Source organism: Podarcis vaucheri (genome assembly GCF_965113315.1).
Source record: "Podarcis vaucheri genome assembly, chromosome: 2".
NCBI lineage: Eukaryota > Metazoa > Chordata > Lepidosauria > Squamata > Lacertidae > Podarcis > Podarcis vaucheri.
The window spans coordinates 6,659,325-6,675,986 of NC_138760.1; the positions used below are offsets into that span (position 1 = coordinate 6,659,325).

At 43.1% G+C, this 16,662-nt stretch overlaps 2 protein-coding genes across 2 annotated transcripts in view; one reads left to right on the top strand and one right to left on the bottom strand.

Annotated features, from left to right (window-relative positions):
• Positions 1 to 16,662, bottom strand: part of LOC309522739 (17-beta-hydroxysteroid dehydrogenase type 6-like) — a 51,072-nt gene that overhangs the window by 19,622 nt on the left and 14,788 nt on the right. The gene's annotated exons all lie outside the window — the stretch shown is intronic.
• LOC309522757 (retinol dehydrogenase 16-like) lies at positions 980 to 11,849 on the top strand. Its single transcript, XM_082206299.1, has 4 exons — positions 980 to 1,770; positions 8,485 to 8,743; positions 10,189 to 10,346; positions 11,597 to 11,849. Exons 1-4 carry the CDS (start codon positions 1,458 to 1,460, stop codon positions 11,812 to 11,814), a joined length of 948 nt encoding a protein of 315 aa, XP_082062425.1. The 5' UTR covers positions 980 to 1,457; the 3' UTR covers positions 11,815 to 11,849.

A 16,662-nucleotide genomic window follows, 5' to 3' on the forward strand; every position in this document is an offset into this window, starting at 1 on the left:
CAGAATACTTAATCCACACATTTTTTAATGTTGGGTAGCTCACAAACAGCAATGGGACCCCCTCTTCACTCTAAGCTCTCAAGAAGCATCTTCGTTCTTCCCTGGATCATGGATCAAGCAACTCTGATTGACACAGGAGAGACTCTGTAGGTTTGTAGGTCCAGATTACTGCCAGGGAAAGCATAACTCTCTGGCTGAGGGCTGGCCACCCTTTTCTCTCCTCTCTTCACACTCTGTTCACTTCAGCTCTCCCCCCCCCCCCGGATTTCCCCTGTCTGCTTTCCTCTCCCTCAGGCTTTGCGCATTCACTTGTGCCTGCACGCGCGCACACATTAAATCAAGCCAATACAAGATTAGGCAACACAGGCATTGAGCCATAGGTTCATCATCACTGCCCTGAAAGGGTGCACTGGAGGACAAGCACAAACCTTGGTCCTTGCACAGATGCCAGAAGATGCCTTTAAACATAGCAATGGAAAATCAAAGACTGAACAATTATTTTTATGAGTTTCTTACCTCCTCTGTAGACCTTTCAACTGCTGGCAGTTGATGGGGTGTTGTTCCTGAACTTGGTGTCCTTTGTGTTACACAGCCAATGCTTGGACTTTTTAAGCTTCAGTCCGGAAGTGTTGGAGGCCTTTTCCCATTGGCTGGGGGCATGTACCAGTTTCAGATTTCAGATTTCTTCTCTGCTTCTACCTCTGATGCCCTCTAGGTGTTGCTAGGAGGGAACAGATCCTTCCAGTTAGGCTGGGCATGGAATATTTGCTCATTAAATTCAGAAAAAAGAGGAAAAATACAAGTACGTTTGCCCTTCCGTGTGTGTGTGTGACATACACACATCTACACACAAACACACACACATTTTTCTTATGTTCTGAATATAAAAAGGCACTTTTATGGGCTTCTTATAAATGGAGAGAGAGAGAGAGAGAGTGCAAACCAGAAGATGAAATAGAAGGGGAAGAGGGAAGTCAAATTATGTTTTTATTTCTGAAGATGTACTGCATTTCAGATCTTTTGTAAAACTGAAAACTCGAAAAATAAAATTAACAAACAAAACAAATTGGGGATTGGACCTTGAGCAAGTGCAATATGTGATGCAGTGATGGCAAAATAAGGCATATGACCTGTTGGATGCTAATGCTGGGCTTGCACAATATCTGAGCTTAGTGTTGCTTATGTCTAGATATTTATAGGATCATACTGTTCCTCTTCATTTGGTTGTTCAGTGAATAAGCAGCTAGCTAGAGCTATTGTTTATACTTCTTTTAGCTTGCCTCTGCTGCAAGCAGCTCATTGCTTCGTTTCTCCTTCTCCTCAATAACACTGCGAGGGAGGATAAATAGAGCAGCGAGATTCATGGTGGAGCAGGGGTTGGGATTTGGTTTCTCCAAGGCTTGCTAGGTGCCTGTGTGCCCTCACTCTTGCAAGCTTCTTCCCTGCAGGTTTCAGCCATGTGGCTCTACCTGGCTGCTCTGCTGGGGCTTTACTTCCTTCGCCGATGGCACCAGGAGAGACAGACGGTGGAGAACCTGACGGAGAAATATGTCTTCATCACGGGCTGTTCCTCTGGCCTTGGGAACCACCTTGCCAGGCATCTGGATGCCCGGGGTCTGCGGGTGTTGGCAACCTGTACCACCCAGAAGGGGGCAGAGCAGCTGGACAAGGTCACCTCAGAGCGCTTGAAAACCACCGTTCTGGATGTCACCAGTAAGGAGAGTGTGGCGGCAGCGACGGAGTGGGTGAAAGAACAAGTGGGGAACAAAGGTAGTTTTTTGTTGTTTTGTTTCCATGCCCTCGATCAGGCCAGGCATTATCTGTATTATCATCTGCTTATGTTTCCCACAAAATGTGGCCTGAGTGACTCCCAATACAGTGGTACCTCGGGTTAAGTACTTAATTCGTTCCGGAGTTCCGTTCTTAACCTGAAACTATTCTTTTTTTTTTTTAAAAAAAGATATTTATTACTTTTCGAACAGTTTCAACACAACACTACAAAGAAAAAAAAGGGAAAAAGAACAATACAATACAAAAACACTACATACAAAAAACAAAAAAACACAAACAAAAGTAATTTAAAAACACCTCAAACATTTTCAATATCTTATCTTTCATTCGCTTATTTCCAACGACCTCCTCACACCTCCCTTTTTGTATTCCACTTCTATGAATTGTTTCAGCAATTCCTTTCCATCTTCCTCTGTTTTCTATCCTATAATTATCTTAACACATTCTTGCCTTATTTTTTCCTTTAATTTTCTATTAATCTATTTATACTTAATTCCTTATAACATTTCTACTAAAGCCATATAACTTCATTCCAACATTCTTCTAACATTCATTAATTTTACAATATTTCTATAAATAGTCTTTAAACTTTTTCCAGTCTTCTTCCCCCGACTCTTCTCCCTGGTCTTGGATCTTGCCAGTCATTTCCACCAATTCCATATAGTCCATCAACTTCATCTGCCATTATCCAACACTTCAGTGCTTTCAAGAAGCAACCATTCTCTCAGCCAGCAAAAAGCAGGTGGTTCACAACAAAGTTTAGGGGTCTGGCAGGGCAAGTCCACCTGCTTCTTTGGCATCCGTCAATATCTTAAATTTTACTTGAGGCTTCCTGCCCTGCCAAACAAATCTAGAGACGTCCCTCTGCCACCTCCTGAAACAATCCATCCCATCCAAAGCTTGCAATGTTTGAAAAAAAAGCAACACCCCCAGCCACCACAGCAACTCGGCCCAACAATAACAACTTCAGATTTGTCCATATTCCCAAATCCCCCTTCTCTTCAATCCAACGTCCTTCACAGTTATCCTTGAATAAATTCACATTTCTGGCGGTCATACTAACCCCCAAATACCTCTCTTTCTCAACCGATGTTAGTCCTGTCTCCTCCTGAAACTCTGTCAAGCTTTCCTTTTCCTCAGGTAGGGCTCTGATCCTCAAATTCATCTGTTTCTCTTTAAGTTCAATCATAACAAATGTCAGCTTATGTTCATCAAGTTGTCCTTGTATGGATGGGACTCTCTATCTCTCCAGTTGTTTTGCTTTACATTCAGCAGCAAGGGTTTTCTCCTTGACTTCATCTGCAGTTTGCCGTATCAGAGTAGATTCCTGTATCAATTTCTGGATGGTTTCTGTATTACTATTCTTAACCTGAAGCACCACTTTAGCTAATGGGGCCTCCTGCTGCCGCTGCACCGCCGGAGCACGATTTCTGTTCTCATCCTGAAGCAAAGTTCTTAACCCGAGGTTAGTGGAGTCTGTAATCCTGAAGTGTATGTAACCTGAAGTGTATGTAACCCGAAGTACCACTGTATATCAAAAATAAAATGTATGACCATTTTAAAAAAGTATTAGAAACAACTAAAATCAATAAGGCAATGAATGGGGAAGGAATTCCATGGGGTCACCTTAATTCAGCCTCTGTCAAGAGCTACTAGGATTGCCAAATAACCTGAAAGACTATTGCTTTGTGCCTTTGACAGCAGCTTGTTCTGTGAAGTCACACAGTGAAACTTCATTTTGTATGAAGATAGATGTTCCTGTCTGATAATGTCCACTGATCAACCTGATTCTAAAAGCACAGATGCAAGATATCATAATCAGTGTTGCAAGATTTTAATTTTAGCTGACAAGCAGCTGCAGGACCTCAAACTGATTAGCCAGCATTTGCAGTGTAGGAGAAGCCTCTGGAGTCATTTGGCTGATCTACATTGAATTTTTCCCCCTAATAGCAGCTGGAAAAGGAGGCAATGTAGATGGGGGGAAATACTTGGGAGAAGAAGGGACCAGAGCAGCTATATTGCAATATCTTTTAAGATGCTTCCGATTTAAATGTGTTTGGGGAGCCCAGAGCAGAGAATATGGAAGGTATAACCTTCTGGATCAGGCCAATGTCTCTTCTCATCCAGCATTCAGTTACCAGCAGATGACTTCTCGAAAGCAGCAATCAAGCGCACTCTCCCTTCCTGTGCTTTCCAGCCATCGGTATTTGGAAGTATTTCTGCTTCCAGCTGTAGAGGCAGAGCATAGACATCTTGGCTCTCCAATCCACTTTTAAAACCATCCAAGTTGGTGGGCATCCCTATCTCCTGAACCTTCCAACATTCAACTTCATTGGATGTCCATGAGTTCCATTGTTGGAGAATGAGAAACAGTGTGGTGTAGTTCCCTGGGCCTTGGAGTTCCCTAACCTATTGGTATTGGGGGACTTCAACATCCATGCTGATGCCACTCCCTCCTCACAGGCTCTGGACCTGGCATCTTCCATGGCATCACTAGGGCTCTCCCAGTTTGTTTCGGGCCCCACACATCAAGCAGGCCACACGCTGGATTTGATCTTTGGCGTTGGTATAGATCTGATCATGTCTCCTTCGATGAAGGTGCCATGGTCTGATCACTACGCTCTGAAAGCCAGGATTGACTGTCCACCCCCACCCTGCTTAGGTGGTGAGCCGATTTGGGCTTGCCTGCAGAGGCTGATGGACCCTGATAGATTCCGTCAAGCCTTGCGGGACCTTTCTCCCCCTGGCGACTCATTGACTGAGCTCGTTGAGGGCTGGAATACCCAGCTCCTGGCAGCCATTGATGAGATCGCACCTAAGCGCCCTCTGCGACCCCGCAGTAACCGGGCTCCCTGGTTTACCGAGGAGCTTCGGAAAATGAAGCGGGACCTCAGACGGCTAGAGCGAGTATGGTGGGGTGCCCGTGACGTAACCTCAAGAACATCTTATAGGGTTTTTATGAAAACATATGAGATGGCAGTGAAGGCTGCTAAGAAGTCTTACTTCTCTGTCTCCATTGCATCCGCTAGCTCTTGCCCAGCACAATTATTTAGTATAATCAGGTCTTTAACGTCCCTTGAAGGACAGCCAAATTTAAATAACAATTTGACACACAGCTGTGAGGCATTTGCGAGGTTTTTTGTGGAGAAGGTCCTGTTGCTCCTCCATGACCTCCCTGCCAATTTGGATACACTAAAGGAACTGGAGGCCCCTTGACTGTCCTCGGGTCCAGTATTGGACCACTTTGACCGGATATCCCCAGCTGATGTGGACAGACTCCTCCGAGCTGGAAAGCCCACTACCTGTCCTCTTGACCCGTGCCCGTCTTGGCTGATTAGAGCATGTCCAGACGAGGTGCGGGCCCCCCTGGGGGATATCATCAATTTATCCCTCGGCACCGGGATATTCCCAGGGGAATTGAAGGAGGCAGTGGTGTGCCCGCTCTTAAAGAAAACATCATTAGATCCCTTAGATCTATCCAATTACCGCCCGGTTTCGAATCTTCCATTCCTGGGTAAGGTGATTGAGAGAGCGGTTGCTGAACAGCTTGGCAGGTTTCTGGATGCAACATCGGCTCTGGATCCATTCCAGTCCGGCTTCTGCGCTGGTCATGGGACCGAGACGGCTCTGGTTGCCCTAACAGACGATCTCCGCAGGCAGCTGGATCGAGGCAGGTCGGGGCTGCTGATTCTTCTAGACCTGTCAGCAGCCTTCGACATGGTCGATCACGAACTCCTGGACCACCGCCTTGCCGATGTGGGGATCCAGGGCACAGTCCTTCAATGGTTGTGCTCGTTTCTCTCTGGTCAGGGACAGAGGATGGCACTTGGGGGGGAATTGTCATCGCGCCACTCCTTGGTGTGTGGAGTGCCTCAGGGTGTGATACTCTCCCCAATGCTTTTTAACATCTTTATGCGCCCCTTCACCCAGCTTGTCTGGAGTTTTGGGCTGGGTTGCCATCAGTATGCCAATGACACCCAACTCTATACTATACCAGCTGCACTGGCTCCCGGTGGAGTAAAGGATCAGGTTTAAGGTGCTGGTTTTAACCTTTAAAGCCCTATACAGCCTAGGACCCTCGTACCTATGGGACTGCCTCTCCTGGTATGTCCCACAGAGGAACCTACGGTCTGCAAATAAAAACATCCTGAAGGTCCCAGGCCACACAGAGGTTAGGCTGGCCTCAACTAGAGCCAGGGCTTTCTCGGCTGCGGCTCCAATCTGGTGGAACGCTCTGTCACAAGAGACTAGGGCCCTGCGGGACCTGACATCTTTCCGCAGGGCCTACAAGACAGAGCTGTTCCACCAGGCCTTTGGTCAGGGCACAGCTTGACTCCCTCCTCTGGCAATCTGCACAGAATTGTTGCCATCAATTTGATATTAATTAATTTTTATAATGAAATGTTTTTAGAATGTGGGATTATTTTATTGTTGTTAGCCGCCCTGAGCCCAGCTTCGGCTGGGGAGGGCGGGATATAAATAATATTTATTATTATTATTATTATTATTATTATTATTATTATTATTATTGGTTAGAGTTTCAGACTAGGACCTGGGAGACCTGGGTTCGAATCCCCACTTGGCATACTGCTCATTGGGTGACCTTGGGCAGTCACTGCCTCTCAACCTAACCTACCTTACAGGGTTGTGAGGATTAAATGAGGAAGGGGAGAACCATGTGTGCCACTTCAAGTCCCTTGGGGTGGGGAAAAGATGGGCTATAAACATGCCCACTTCATGCTCCCCCTAATTCTAGATCATTTATGAATAAGATAAAAGCCACAAGTCCCAACACTGATCTTTGGAGAGCTCCAGTTTCTACATCTCCTCATCTAGATATTCCATTTATTCCTCTACTCTGTGTCCTGCTTCTTAACCAGTTTCATGACTGCTCAGCTTATTCAGGAGTCGGCAGTCTAAGTACACTAGGTCAACTGGATCAGTTTTATCCAACAGATCTACTTTGGATAGGCCTTCATGCTCTTTGCTAAATTTCATGTAAAGGCCTCCCAAAATGGCCCCCAGAGGTCACTGGTTGGTCTTCCTTTTAAAACTGTGTGAATCCCTGGGGAAATATTGGCTCTCCAGCAATACTAAGATCAAATGCAAGAGCAGGGACGCATACTGAACACTCTCTCTCTCTCTCTCTCTCTCTATATATATATATATATATCTCCAGGGATAAACGTTTGTTGGTCAATATTGTCTTTTTCAGTCCAGTGTTTTCTGTGTTGCCTTTCTCAATTTGCAGATACCCGTTTTTGGTTTTTTGAAAGAGTGATGTGAATAGAAGCTTTAGGACTCCCATGCTTTTAATTACAGCTTTCCTCTTAACAAATATTGCCCATTTTATTGCTTCCTGTTGATAGTAGTTGGGGAAATTATGATGAACTGCCCATCCAACTTTTTTTTTTAAAAAAAACATTTTTATTGGTTTTCAATTACAATCCAATAATAGCCTCATTATAACACTACCAATTTATAATACAATTATTAATACCAATTGTTCCAATGCCGAATTATATAATTTAGATAAAGTGGCCCCCTGTGTGCTAAATTTGATGAGTCTATTATTTTCTTTATTTCTGCCTTCCAAAATCTTATTAATTTCCATTACATTCCAGTCATAATAATAATCCCTTATACAACAACTGCAATATTAATAACTTCTATTTGTGTTGACACATTAAATGCTTTATGAAACTACAAGTGAGGAACTCAGACTACATCCTTGTTCTTCCTGTGTGTGGCAATTCTTCTGCCTGTGGTGTTTCTTTCAGTCCTTGTAAGATGTTATGTCTCCCCACCCACCCAGTTGTTGCTGTTATTCTTCGTGCCTTGGGCGGAGCTGATATCCCAATGTTGTTCCAGAAATTTCTCCCTTGCTCCATCCCGTGCTTCGTTGTTTTGCAACTTTAACAAATCCTAGAATACATATCAACCAAAATATAGACCACAAGAATAATACTACATCCACACTTCCAAAATCTAGCATACATCCAAATGTTATGCTAGGTGGGAACCTGGAACAATAATTGTCTCCTCTTCTTCTTCTTCTTCTTCTTCTTCTTCTTCTTCTTCTTCTTCTTCTTCTTCTATAATTCTTATTTGATTTTTACAAGATTATAACAATACCAAATCTATATCCACATTTAGAGATTTCAGTGAATCTTCAGACTTCCCCCTTCTGCTTCATGGGCCTTATTATCAACATTTTCAACTGCATATTATTTCCTCATCCAAATTTTATGTCACTCCATTTTATCCATAATAATTTCTACATTACAAGTGTTATTGCAGTCCTGCTAATGTTTTCATCTGCTTACAGCGGTGTCTCAAGTCAATTGTACATTTTTCCCATTCTTTATTAAAGTTTTGGTCTTCTTGGTTCCTGATCTTTCAGGTCAGTTTTGCCCTTTCGGCATAGTGGCAACAGCTTAGTTTGCCATTCTTCTCTGGTAAGGACTTTGTCTTCATTCCATCTCTGGGCAAATAACATTCATGCGGCTGTCGTTGCATACATAAAAAGTCTTTTCTGTTCCTTTGGGATCTTGCTACCTACAATTCCTAATAAAAAGGTTTCTGGTTTCTTTATCAAAGTTATTTTAAACATTTTAAAAATTCATTATATATCATTTCAATTCATTACATATCATTTCCTTTGGGAAAGAATAACTGTCTCTTCCTGCACAGGGCTCTGGGGCTTGGTGAACAATGCGGGAATAGGTGCCCCATCAGGTCCCAACGAATGGCTGACCAAAGATGACTTTGCAAAGGTGATCAATGTCAACCTGCTAGGATTGATTGACGTGACGCTACACATGCTGCCGCTGGTGAGGAGAGCCAGCGGGAGGGTGGTCAATGTGTGCAGTGTGAATGGACGCCTGGCCTGCTTTGGAGGCGGTTACTGCCCATCAAAGTTTGGTGTGGAAGCCTTCTCTGACACCCTGAGGTAAAAACAAGCTCTGTAGCTTACTTTTTGGTTTGGTTCGGTTTAGTGACGTGGTGTTTCTCCAGGTGTAGGGAATAAAAAACAGGTGGTGGGAAATCAGGCTGCTGTCAAGGGCTGAACCTTAAATCACAGATCAAAAAGCAGACATTTGCACTGCTTGAGAGATAAGGATCCAGCTCATGCTATGCCCACATTGGACCTGAAATACTTTTGCTCATCTCCAGGTCTGTGGGGAAATCTGTTTTTTCAAAATGCAAGCCTGAGATGAGATGGGAGGGGAAGGTGCGTGTGTGGACTCCACAGATATGATTGAATTTGCTCTACCACCGATGAGAACCCATCACCTCTGCCAGCCCCCCGCCAGCCCCCCAGATGAGGATGCAGCCCTGGCAGCACAGGTGCCAAACCATCGTGCTAACTACCTCCCCGCCATTTGGTGAGGGTGGGCGGAGACGTTGTGGCTGGTTCTCAAAGATGGTTGGTTGTGTTTTGAGAGATGACAGCATCTTCAGAACAGTAGATCATCTGGGAGGGGGCACCAGAAGGGGCAGGCTGGCTTACAGAAGGGCTTGCTGCCTCCTCCTCCATCACTGCTGCTGCCTGCACCACCTTGTTGTCTCTGCCGGAATCCACACAGGGCCATCAAGGGGCGGCAGGGTCCCTGCCAGAGAGCTTGGCACAATTAGGACATGTTCAGTTTTTCACCTTTCAAATTCCAAAAATGGGGGTGCTAAAAGTTGTAACATGACTTGGGAATTCAGAAGATATTTTGCTTCAGTTGATACCATTTAGTTTTGATTGGTAAGTAAAAAGTGTGTAATTGCATAGAAATCATTTAAAATGATTGCCAAGGACTTTCAGTTATATTATTATTATTAAGCATTCATTGCCTGACCTTTTCAGAAGGCAAAATAAAAATTCTATGATTTGCTGAGAGCAGCTGATGTGCTTTTTAATCAAATTTAGGTTTACCAAGCTAAATGTTGCCAAATCAAAACAGTAACAGCAGATTTGAATTTCCCAAACCCAAACGCATACTTTTAAGACCCCTCGCGGAAGAAATTTGCCAAAATTAAGCTTCCGTCCAGAAAAGAACACCCCCTAATTGGCACATGGCCAAGGTGTGCAGCACTCAGGCACATGCCAGGAAAAAGGAAGATGAGAGAGTAGAGCAACCAGCTAAGAAGGCAGGCAGAGGGCAGGCCTGGGTGGCTGGGTGACCCTGGCGCAGACCCCACCCACTCCTGCTGAGGACCCCTCCCTCTTGCAAGGCCACCAGCTTGGCTGACTCTGCCCTCTGCCAGGCCTGGCAGCCCTGCTCCCCCAGAATCCCTAGGCGCCTAATTTGTTTTGCATACCCGGGACCTTTCCTAGCAGTCAAACAACCCACTGTTTTTAGTCTTCCGTAGGAAATGATGTTTCTTGTCTTTTCCTCCCTCGTTCAGAAGAGAGCTCCATCCTTTTGGAATCAAAGTCAGCATTGTTGAACCAGGTACTTTCAAGACAGCCATACTGTCAAAATCAGCTGAGTCCTACAAAAGTTTATGGAGCCAGTTACCTTCTGACCTCAAGGAATGCTATGGGCGGAAGTACTTTGAGCAATGTGAGTAGACCTGGGGGAGAAACTCAGTTTGGTATGAAAGCTACCTAGTTCACACTTAACAAAACAACACATGAACCAAAATTGAGACTCATGTAAATTTAGTAATGCACTTTCCCCAAACAATAATGTGTACAAAAATACATACTGTTACAAAAGCCTGGTGTCTGCCCCCTCAACAACTCTGTACTCCCCCCAAAAGTCACGCCAAGTCTAATTCATATCCCAATTAAGCAAAACCCTGATATTTATTAATTTCTAGGGGTTAGCTATATCTATAACAATACATTAGTAGGAAGTATGTATCAAAAGTGAAGCTAGCATACAAGAATACTCTGTGTTAGAGAAAACTGCTTGCAAAAATGTGTCTCTTGTGCAAAATTGCATATAAAAATATTAAGAGAAATTGGCACTAAAATGCTGGTAAAATTTTGTGAGAATTTTCAAACCACAAACTGAAATGTGGAGAACTGAACTTAAAGGTTGAAGAAATGAGAAACAGAATCTAAAATTGACAAGCTGAGCCATCCCTGACAGAAATTTCTTTTTTCAATTTTTTTAAATGAAACTATATATAGTGGCAGCTATGTATAGAAAATTATTCAAAACATCCACTCCAAGATGACACCCAATGATTCCACTTTCTATAAACCAATATTTCCATTAATCCTCAAACCCAGATATCATAAGTTCATTTTCGTTTTCATGCAAAAAAGTGTATAAGGCGTTTCCAATCTTTAATAATAGTGACAATGATTATTCTCTTATTACACACGTCAACTTTACCATCTCAGCTAAATCCAATATTTTTTACATCCATTCCCTCTTGGTAGAAAATGGTGAATCTTTCAATCTTTGTGCATAGAAGAGTACTGCCACTGTGATCATGTATTGAAATAATGTTCTGCAGTCTTTTTCTAATTGTCTATCCATTATTCCTAGCTGGAAAAGTTCCGATGGCAATTGAATGTGAAACTTTAAAATGTTTGCATCATTGTATGTATTTGAATCCAATATTTCTTGGCAATTTTACAAGTCCACCAAGCATGACAAAATGGGTCTGCATATTTTTCACACTTCCAACAAACATTTCAAACACCTTTATACAGTCTAAATAATTTCACTGGAGTTAGATACCATTGGTACATCATTTTATGTACCTAATCTACACCTTCAGCTTCCAAAAGATTCTAGGTGCCACCTAGGCTGTTGCAAGGATAATGTTTCTTTTGCTTTGTATTTCTAACAAACAGGTTGCAAAATAAGCGAATCTTTCCAAAAGGCTGGCAGCGACAACCTTCACCTGGTCACCGACTGCATAGAACATGCCCTGACATCCCGCTCCCCTCGCACTCGCTATTCTGCAGGATGGGATGCAAAGCTCCTTTACCTTCCTCTCTCTTACTTTCCAACGTACATCGCTGACTTCGTCATGAGCCGCATTTCGCCTAAACCAGCTCAAGCAATATAGGGTTGTTGTTGTTTTAAAATAGCGACTATAGAATAAGTAAAGAACCAAGAGGCAACTTACTATTATAGATCCACCATTCATAATTAGATATTACTTTGAAACATAGGAAGGTTCAGTCCAAGATTGATCAAGAAAATTGGAATTTTATTTTCGTGGAAGCAAAGAGGGCTAATAGTAATGAGTATTCACATTTATAGTGAATGAGTATTCACATTTATTAAAGAAAATAAATTGTGGTAGGATTGCTCCAGTGTTTTTTATAGACATCAAAAACATCCACTGTATAGTGACATACAGTGGTATCTCTGTTTAAGAACTTAATTCATTCCGGAGGTCTGTTCTTAACCTGAAACTGTTCTTAACCTGAAGCACCACTTTAGCTAGTGGGGCCTCCTGCTGCCACTGTGCCGCCACCGCGTGATTTCAGTTCTCATCCTGAAGCAAAGTTCTTAAACCCGAAAAGAAATCAATCCAGTGAATATTGATGTAGGTTTGAGGGGGTCAGACTGCATGATGCCCTGGGCCCCTTCCGGTTCTTGGGCTTCTGTATCAGTGGGAGTAGAAAGCGTGAGAACAAGTTTTCCAAACCATTCCCTTTGTCTAGGCAATTGTAAGACAATGGCCATGGCTGGATACTTAAGCACCATGATCATTATCCCAAAAGAATGAGCCGTCCTGCAAAAGCTACAACTAAGTGATGGTGTCCTCCCCCCCTCCTCACCTGGCCAGTAGATAGAGAACAGGGGTGTAGCTGAGCTAGAAAGCAGGAGAAGCTAGAAAGACAGATCCATGTCTGATCTGTGCTGGGCTTTGGAGCTCCCCTAGAAACCTAATCGGGGAGCAAGATCTATTGGGGTGGGGGGGGCCACCAGGGGCGCATTGGAAGATGGCCAACAATACCATCTCTCCGGCTCACACGAGGTAATTAAGAGGCTGATATGGGAGTATGCAGTCTCCGTTGTTGCCCCAAGGACACGGGGAACACTGCCTTGCCTGCTGTGGCCATAAATCACCCCCGGTTCCGAAAGAAGGGGGTGAGGGCACTAGGCACAAAACCCTTGTGTGGGTCTGGCTCTTCCAGACGCTGTCTCTGATCGCGCACTGGCTGCAGCAACTTGAAATAAACAATTAGAAAAGAAGCAAATGCACATATTTCAAGTGAAGAACGGGAGTGAAGACTGCTAATTGAAGTGACCTCTGCAAAAGGAGCGACGGGTTGGATTTGACGGAATATAACATGAAGAAGATACATCAAAGGTTTAGTATGCGGGAGTGGGACTGGATGGGGGGGCATTTTTTTCTTTTCTTCTATGTGATTAACCAATAACCCCCCCCCAACCAAGAAAGAACCATCGCATAACTGACCTAAGCAGGATGATTAAAAACTGTGTGGAGATGAAATACTAACCAAAAGTTATGGAGATCGAGAAAAGGGCTCTTGGAATGGCGCAGTAATAAAAAGGGAGTCGCCACCTTGGCAGGTTCTGTCGAAAGATTTATGATCGGGAGGAGGAAGCTTTGTTTTCATATTGGATTCCTGGCAGAACCTCCTCAGGAATGAGAAACGGAGTGACAGACCTGTGAAAAATTTAATGAGTAGACGGTAAGAGTGTTTTTCTTTATGGAAGCGATGAAATACGGTAGCTGTCTGAATATGACCCTTGGACGAACGGAAAAACCCACACAGGATTACAAATTTGTTTCAACCCACTTGTGGAGACTATCAGAGGTCACAAAGAGAAAAAGAAAGGAAAAAATATATGAAAATAACAAGAAGAGATGTGGAAAACAACAAGAAAGGATTGGATAGAATTGTGAACATTATTTGTGGACATTAAAGCAGCAGCAACAAGAGGATTGGATCCCTTTCGGAACTTGAAATATGGATACCCCCAACAAAAAATTTAAAATTTGGCTTTGTAATTTGGAATTTATGTGATTTGATTTAATTGGTCTGTTAATAAAAATTATTCAGATAAGATCTATTGGGGTGTTCATGCTCCATTGTAAGGTCATTTTGAATTCGGATTCATTCTCCCGCGGCATTAGCGACCCCTCCCAGTTTGGTTTCTTCTGTCAATGTGATGAGCATCCCCTCAAATCCTTCATCCAAGTCATTTATAAAGAAGTTGAACAACAACGGGCCCAGGACAGAACCCTGTGGCACCCCACTGGTCACTTTTCCCCCCAGCGATCCTACCACTGTGATGAGGAACCATTAATGCAGGCATAGGCTAACTCAGCCCTCCAGATGTTTTGGGACTACAACTCCCATCACCCCTGACCACTTGTCCTGTTAGCTAGGGATGATGGTCGTTGTAGTCCCAAAACATCTGGAGAGCCAAGTTTGCCTATGCCTGCATTAATGAGTATCTTTGGGTTCAGTCAGTGAATCCACCTAACAGTTACCTCATTTAACCCACATTTTACTAGCTTCCTCATGAGACTGTCATGGGGGACTTTGTCAAAAGCCTTACTGAAATCAAGGTGCACTATGTCCACAGAATTCCCCTGATCCACCAAGTTTGTAATTCCATCAGATTGCTCTGGCATGACTTATTTTGCAGGGGGTTGGACTAGATGGCCATTGTGGTCCCTTATTAGAAAATGTGACTACTATCACAGAATAGGAAAATAAAATGGCCTATGCTATTCTTTTTTTCTTTTCTTTTCTTTTGCCAAACTACCTCATGACATAGGGTCCAAAGGAGTCAGGCAACAATACAGTGGTACCTCAGGTTACATACGCTTCAGGTTACAGACTCTGTTAACCCAGAAATAGTACCTCGGGTTAAGAACTTTGCTTCAGGATGAGAACAGAAATCACGTGGCGGCGGTGCAGCAGCAGCAGGAGGCCCCATTAGCTAAAGTGGTGCTTCAGGTTAAGAACAGTTTCAGGTTAAGAACGTTAAGTTCTTAACCCGAGGTACCACTGTACAGCAATGAGCTTTTATTAATTATTGGAAAAGGAATTTGTTTGCAAATGTAGTACGGTATATGATCTATTATGAATATATCCTGAATGTATGTTAGAGAATTCTGAAAGCTTTTTAAAAACAAAGAACTAATTAGATTAAGATCAAATTTTATGTGTGAGGAATGGGATGAATGGAAGAAGCAGAAACTTCCCCCCTGACCACAGTCTCTACAGTGAGGTCAGGACTGGCTGCCACAGAATAAAACAAACAAACAAACAAACAAGAAGTTGAGGGTTACACCTGAGGTTCCCACACCGCCTCTTCCATGAATTACAGCTTGAGAAGCCATGTGTTTTTTACGCAACAGACGTAACATTCCTGGGGGAAGCCCTTTTCTCCATGCAGCTCCAGACTGGGGCAGAGTTGTGCCTGTTGAATTCCTACCCAATATCCAGTTAGTAAGGCAAAAAGCTTTTCAGAAGGGAAACAAAGTGGCGCACTAAAAGCTAGGAGTGAACAGACCTGTCAGTTTTGGTTTCTCTCTGTCTTTTATTTCTTTCAGTGGGAGGAAGACAGCTGCTTCCATTCTACTGCAGTTTGGTTTCCACCAGACACATGAATTGCCTCGCTGTCTGCTGTTTAGTACAAGTTACTAAGCTTACATAATTTACATTCATGTCAGTGTAAAGGAATCATCAGATCCAAAAAAGTTATTGATCACATGGCATTTGCAGACTTGGTGGTGCCTCTTCTTTATTCAGTCTAAGAAGCTCCCACCTGGCCCCAGATCTGGAGGGAATAAGGGGCTGGGGGACGCTAGATGGAAAGACCCTGCACGATTCTGGCACTCTCCAAAGCTGTCTCCAGGAGCGATAAGTCTCCATTTCTTAAGCAGCTGGTTAAGGAACAACATTGGGCAGACGCCATGATTTGATTTTATCTAGACTGTATGTCGATATGGCAGCTACCTATAGTGGAAGGCTCCTGGACTGATTCGGCAAAAGCACCAGTTTGCGAAGAGAGGATGTGAATTTACAGAGGGCAATCTTGGACTACAGAGTTGGACTATAAAGAAGAAGAGTAAAGACATAAAATCCACACAGAAACATTTTATTTGAACTTAAACTCACTTGCAGAATGAATGCAGAGGCTGTTGAAAATAATGAAGGATTAACAGCAGAATGTTTTAAGGGAATTCTTGTAATATTTTGAAATGCAGTAGAACTATGAGATAATTAGGATTCCCTCTGATCTCAAAGCTTGGGAAGTCAGCTAAAAAATAATAATAATTTATAATTAGGCATAACATTGAGATTTGTTTGATTACTGGGTAAATTGTATAATTTGGAATATATAATTTGGTTTGATTGAAAATGTTTAATAAATATTATTTAAAAAATAAAGATAAAAGCTCTTTTTGAACATTCCTTAAAGCCCTCCCAAACTGCAATTCACTAGCCACGGCAGTCCTACTCAAATTTAAGAGAGGTGCACTGGTAGTGGTCAATGTCTATCTGCCCCCCTGCCAAAAAAAAATCTATAGTGAAAGCTAACTGGGCAGAGTCAGAGGCATTCCTAGAGTCCATAGAATGTTCCCACCCTTCTACACCGATTATAATCAGGGGGGGGGGGATTTCAACGCCCATATGGGAATTGATGATAACAATCTTTACAGCCAATATAATCAGATTCAGGACCCTGAAAGTCCAACCGAAGCAGGCGTTTCACGACTTTCTAAAGATAATAAATGCAACTACTCGGGGCTATGTCTAGCCCAGGTCACAAAAAGAAGGGAGCTGATGATATTAAACGGTAGTAAGGAAGAGGATCGCCCAGGGGAGTATACCCATTTTTCAAAGATGGGAGGAAGTGTGATAGACTATATTCTGATATCAAGATTCACCTATAACTCTGTGTCGAAGTTTCAAGT

Bases quoted from the DNA above. Each gene is read 5' to 3' on its own strand.
- LOC309522757 (XM_082206299.1), top strand. From the start codon at position 1,458: ATGTGGCTCTACCTGGCTGCTCTGCTGGGGCTTTACTTCCTTCGCCGA. The intron at 1,771-8,484 runs GTAGTTTTTTGT...CTTCCTGCACAG, and splicing joins AGAACAAGTGGGGAACAAAG to GGCTCTGGGGCTTGGTGAAC. The intron at 10,347-11,596 runs GTGAGTAGACCT...TCTAACAAACAG, and splicing joins GCGGAAGTACTTTGAGCAAT to GTTGCAAAATAAGCGAATCT.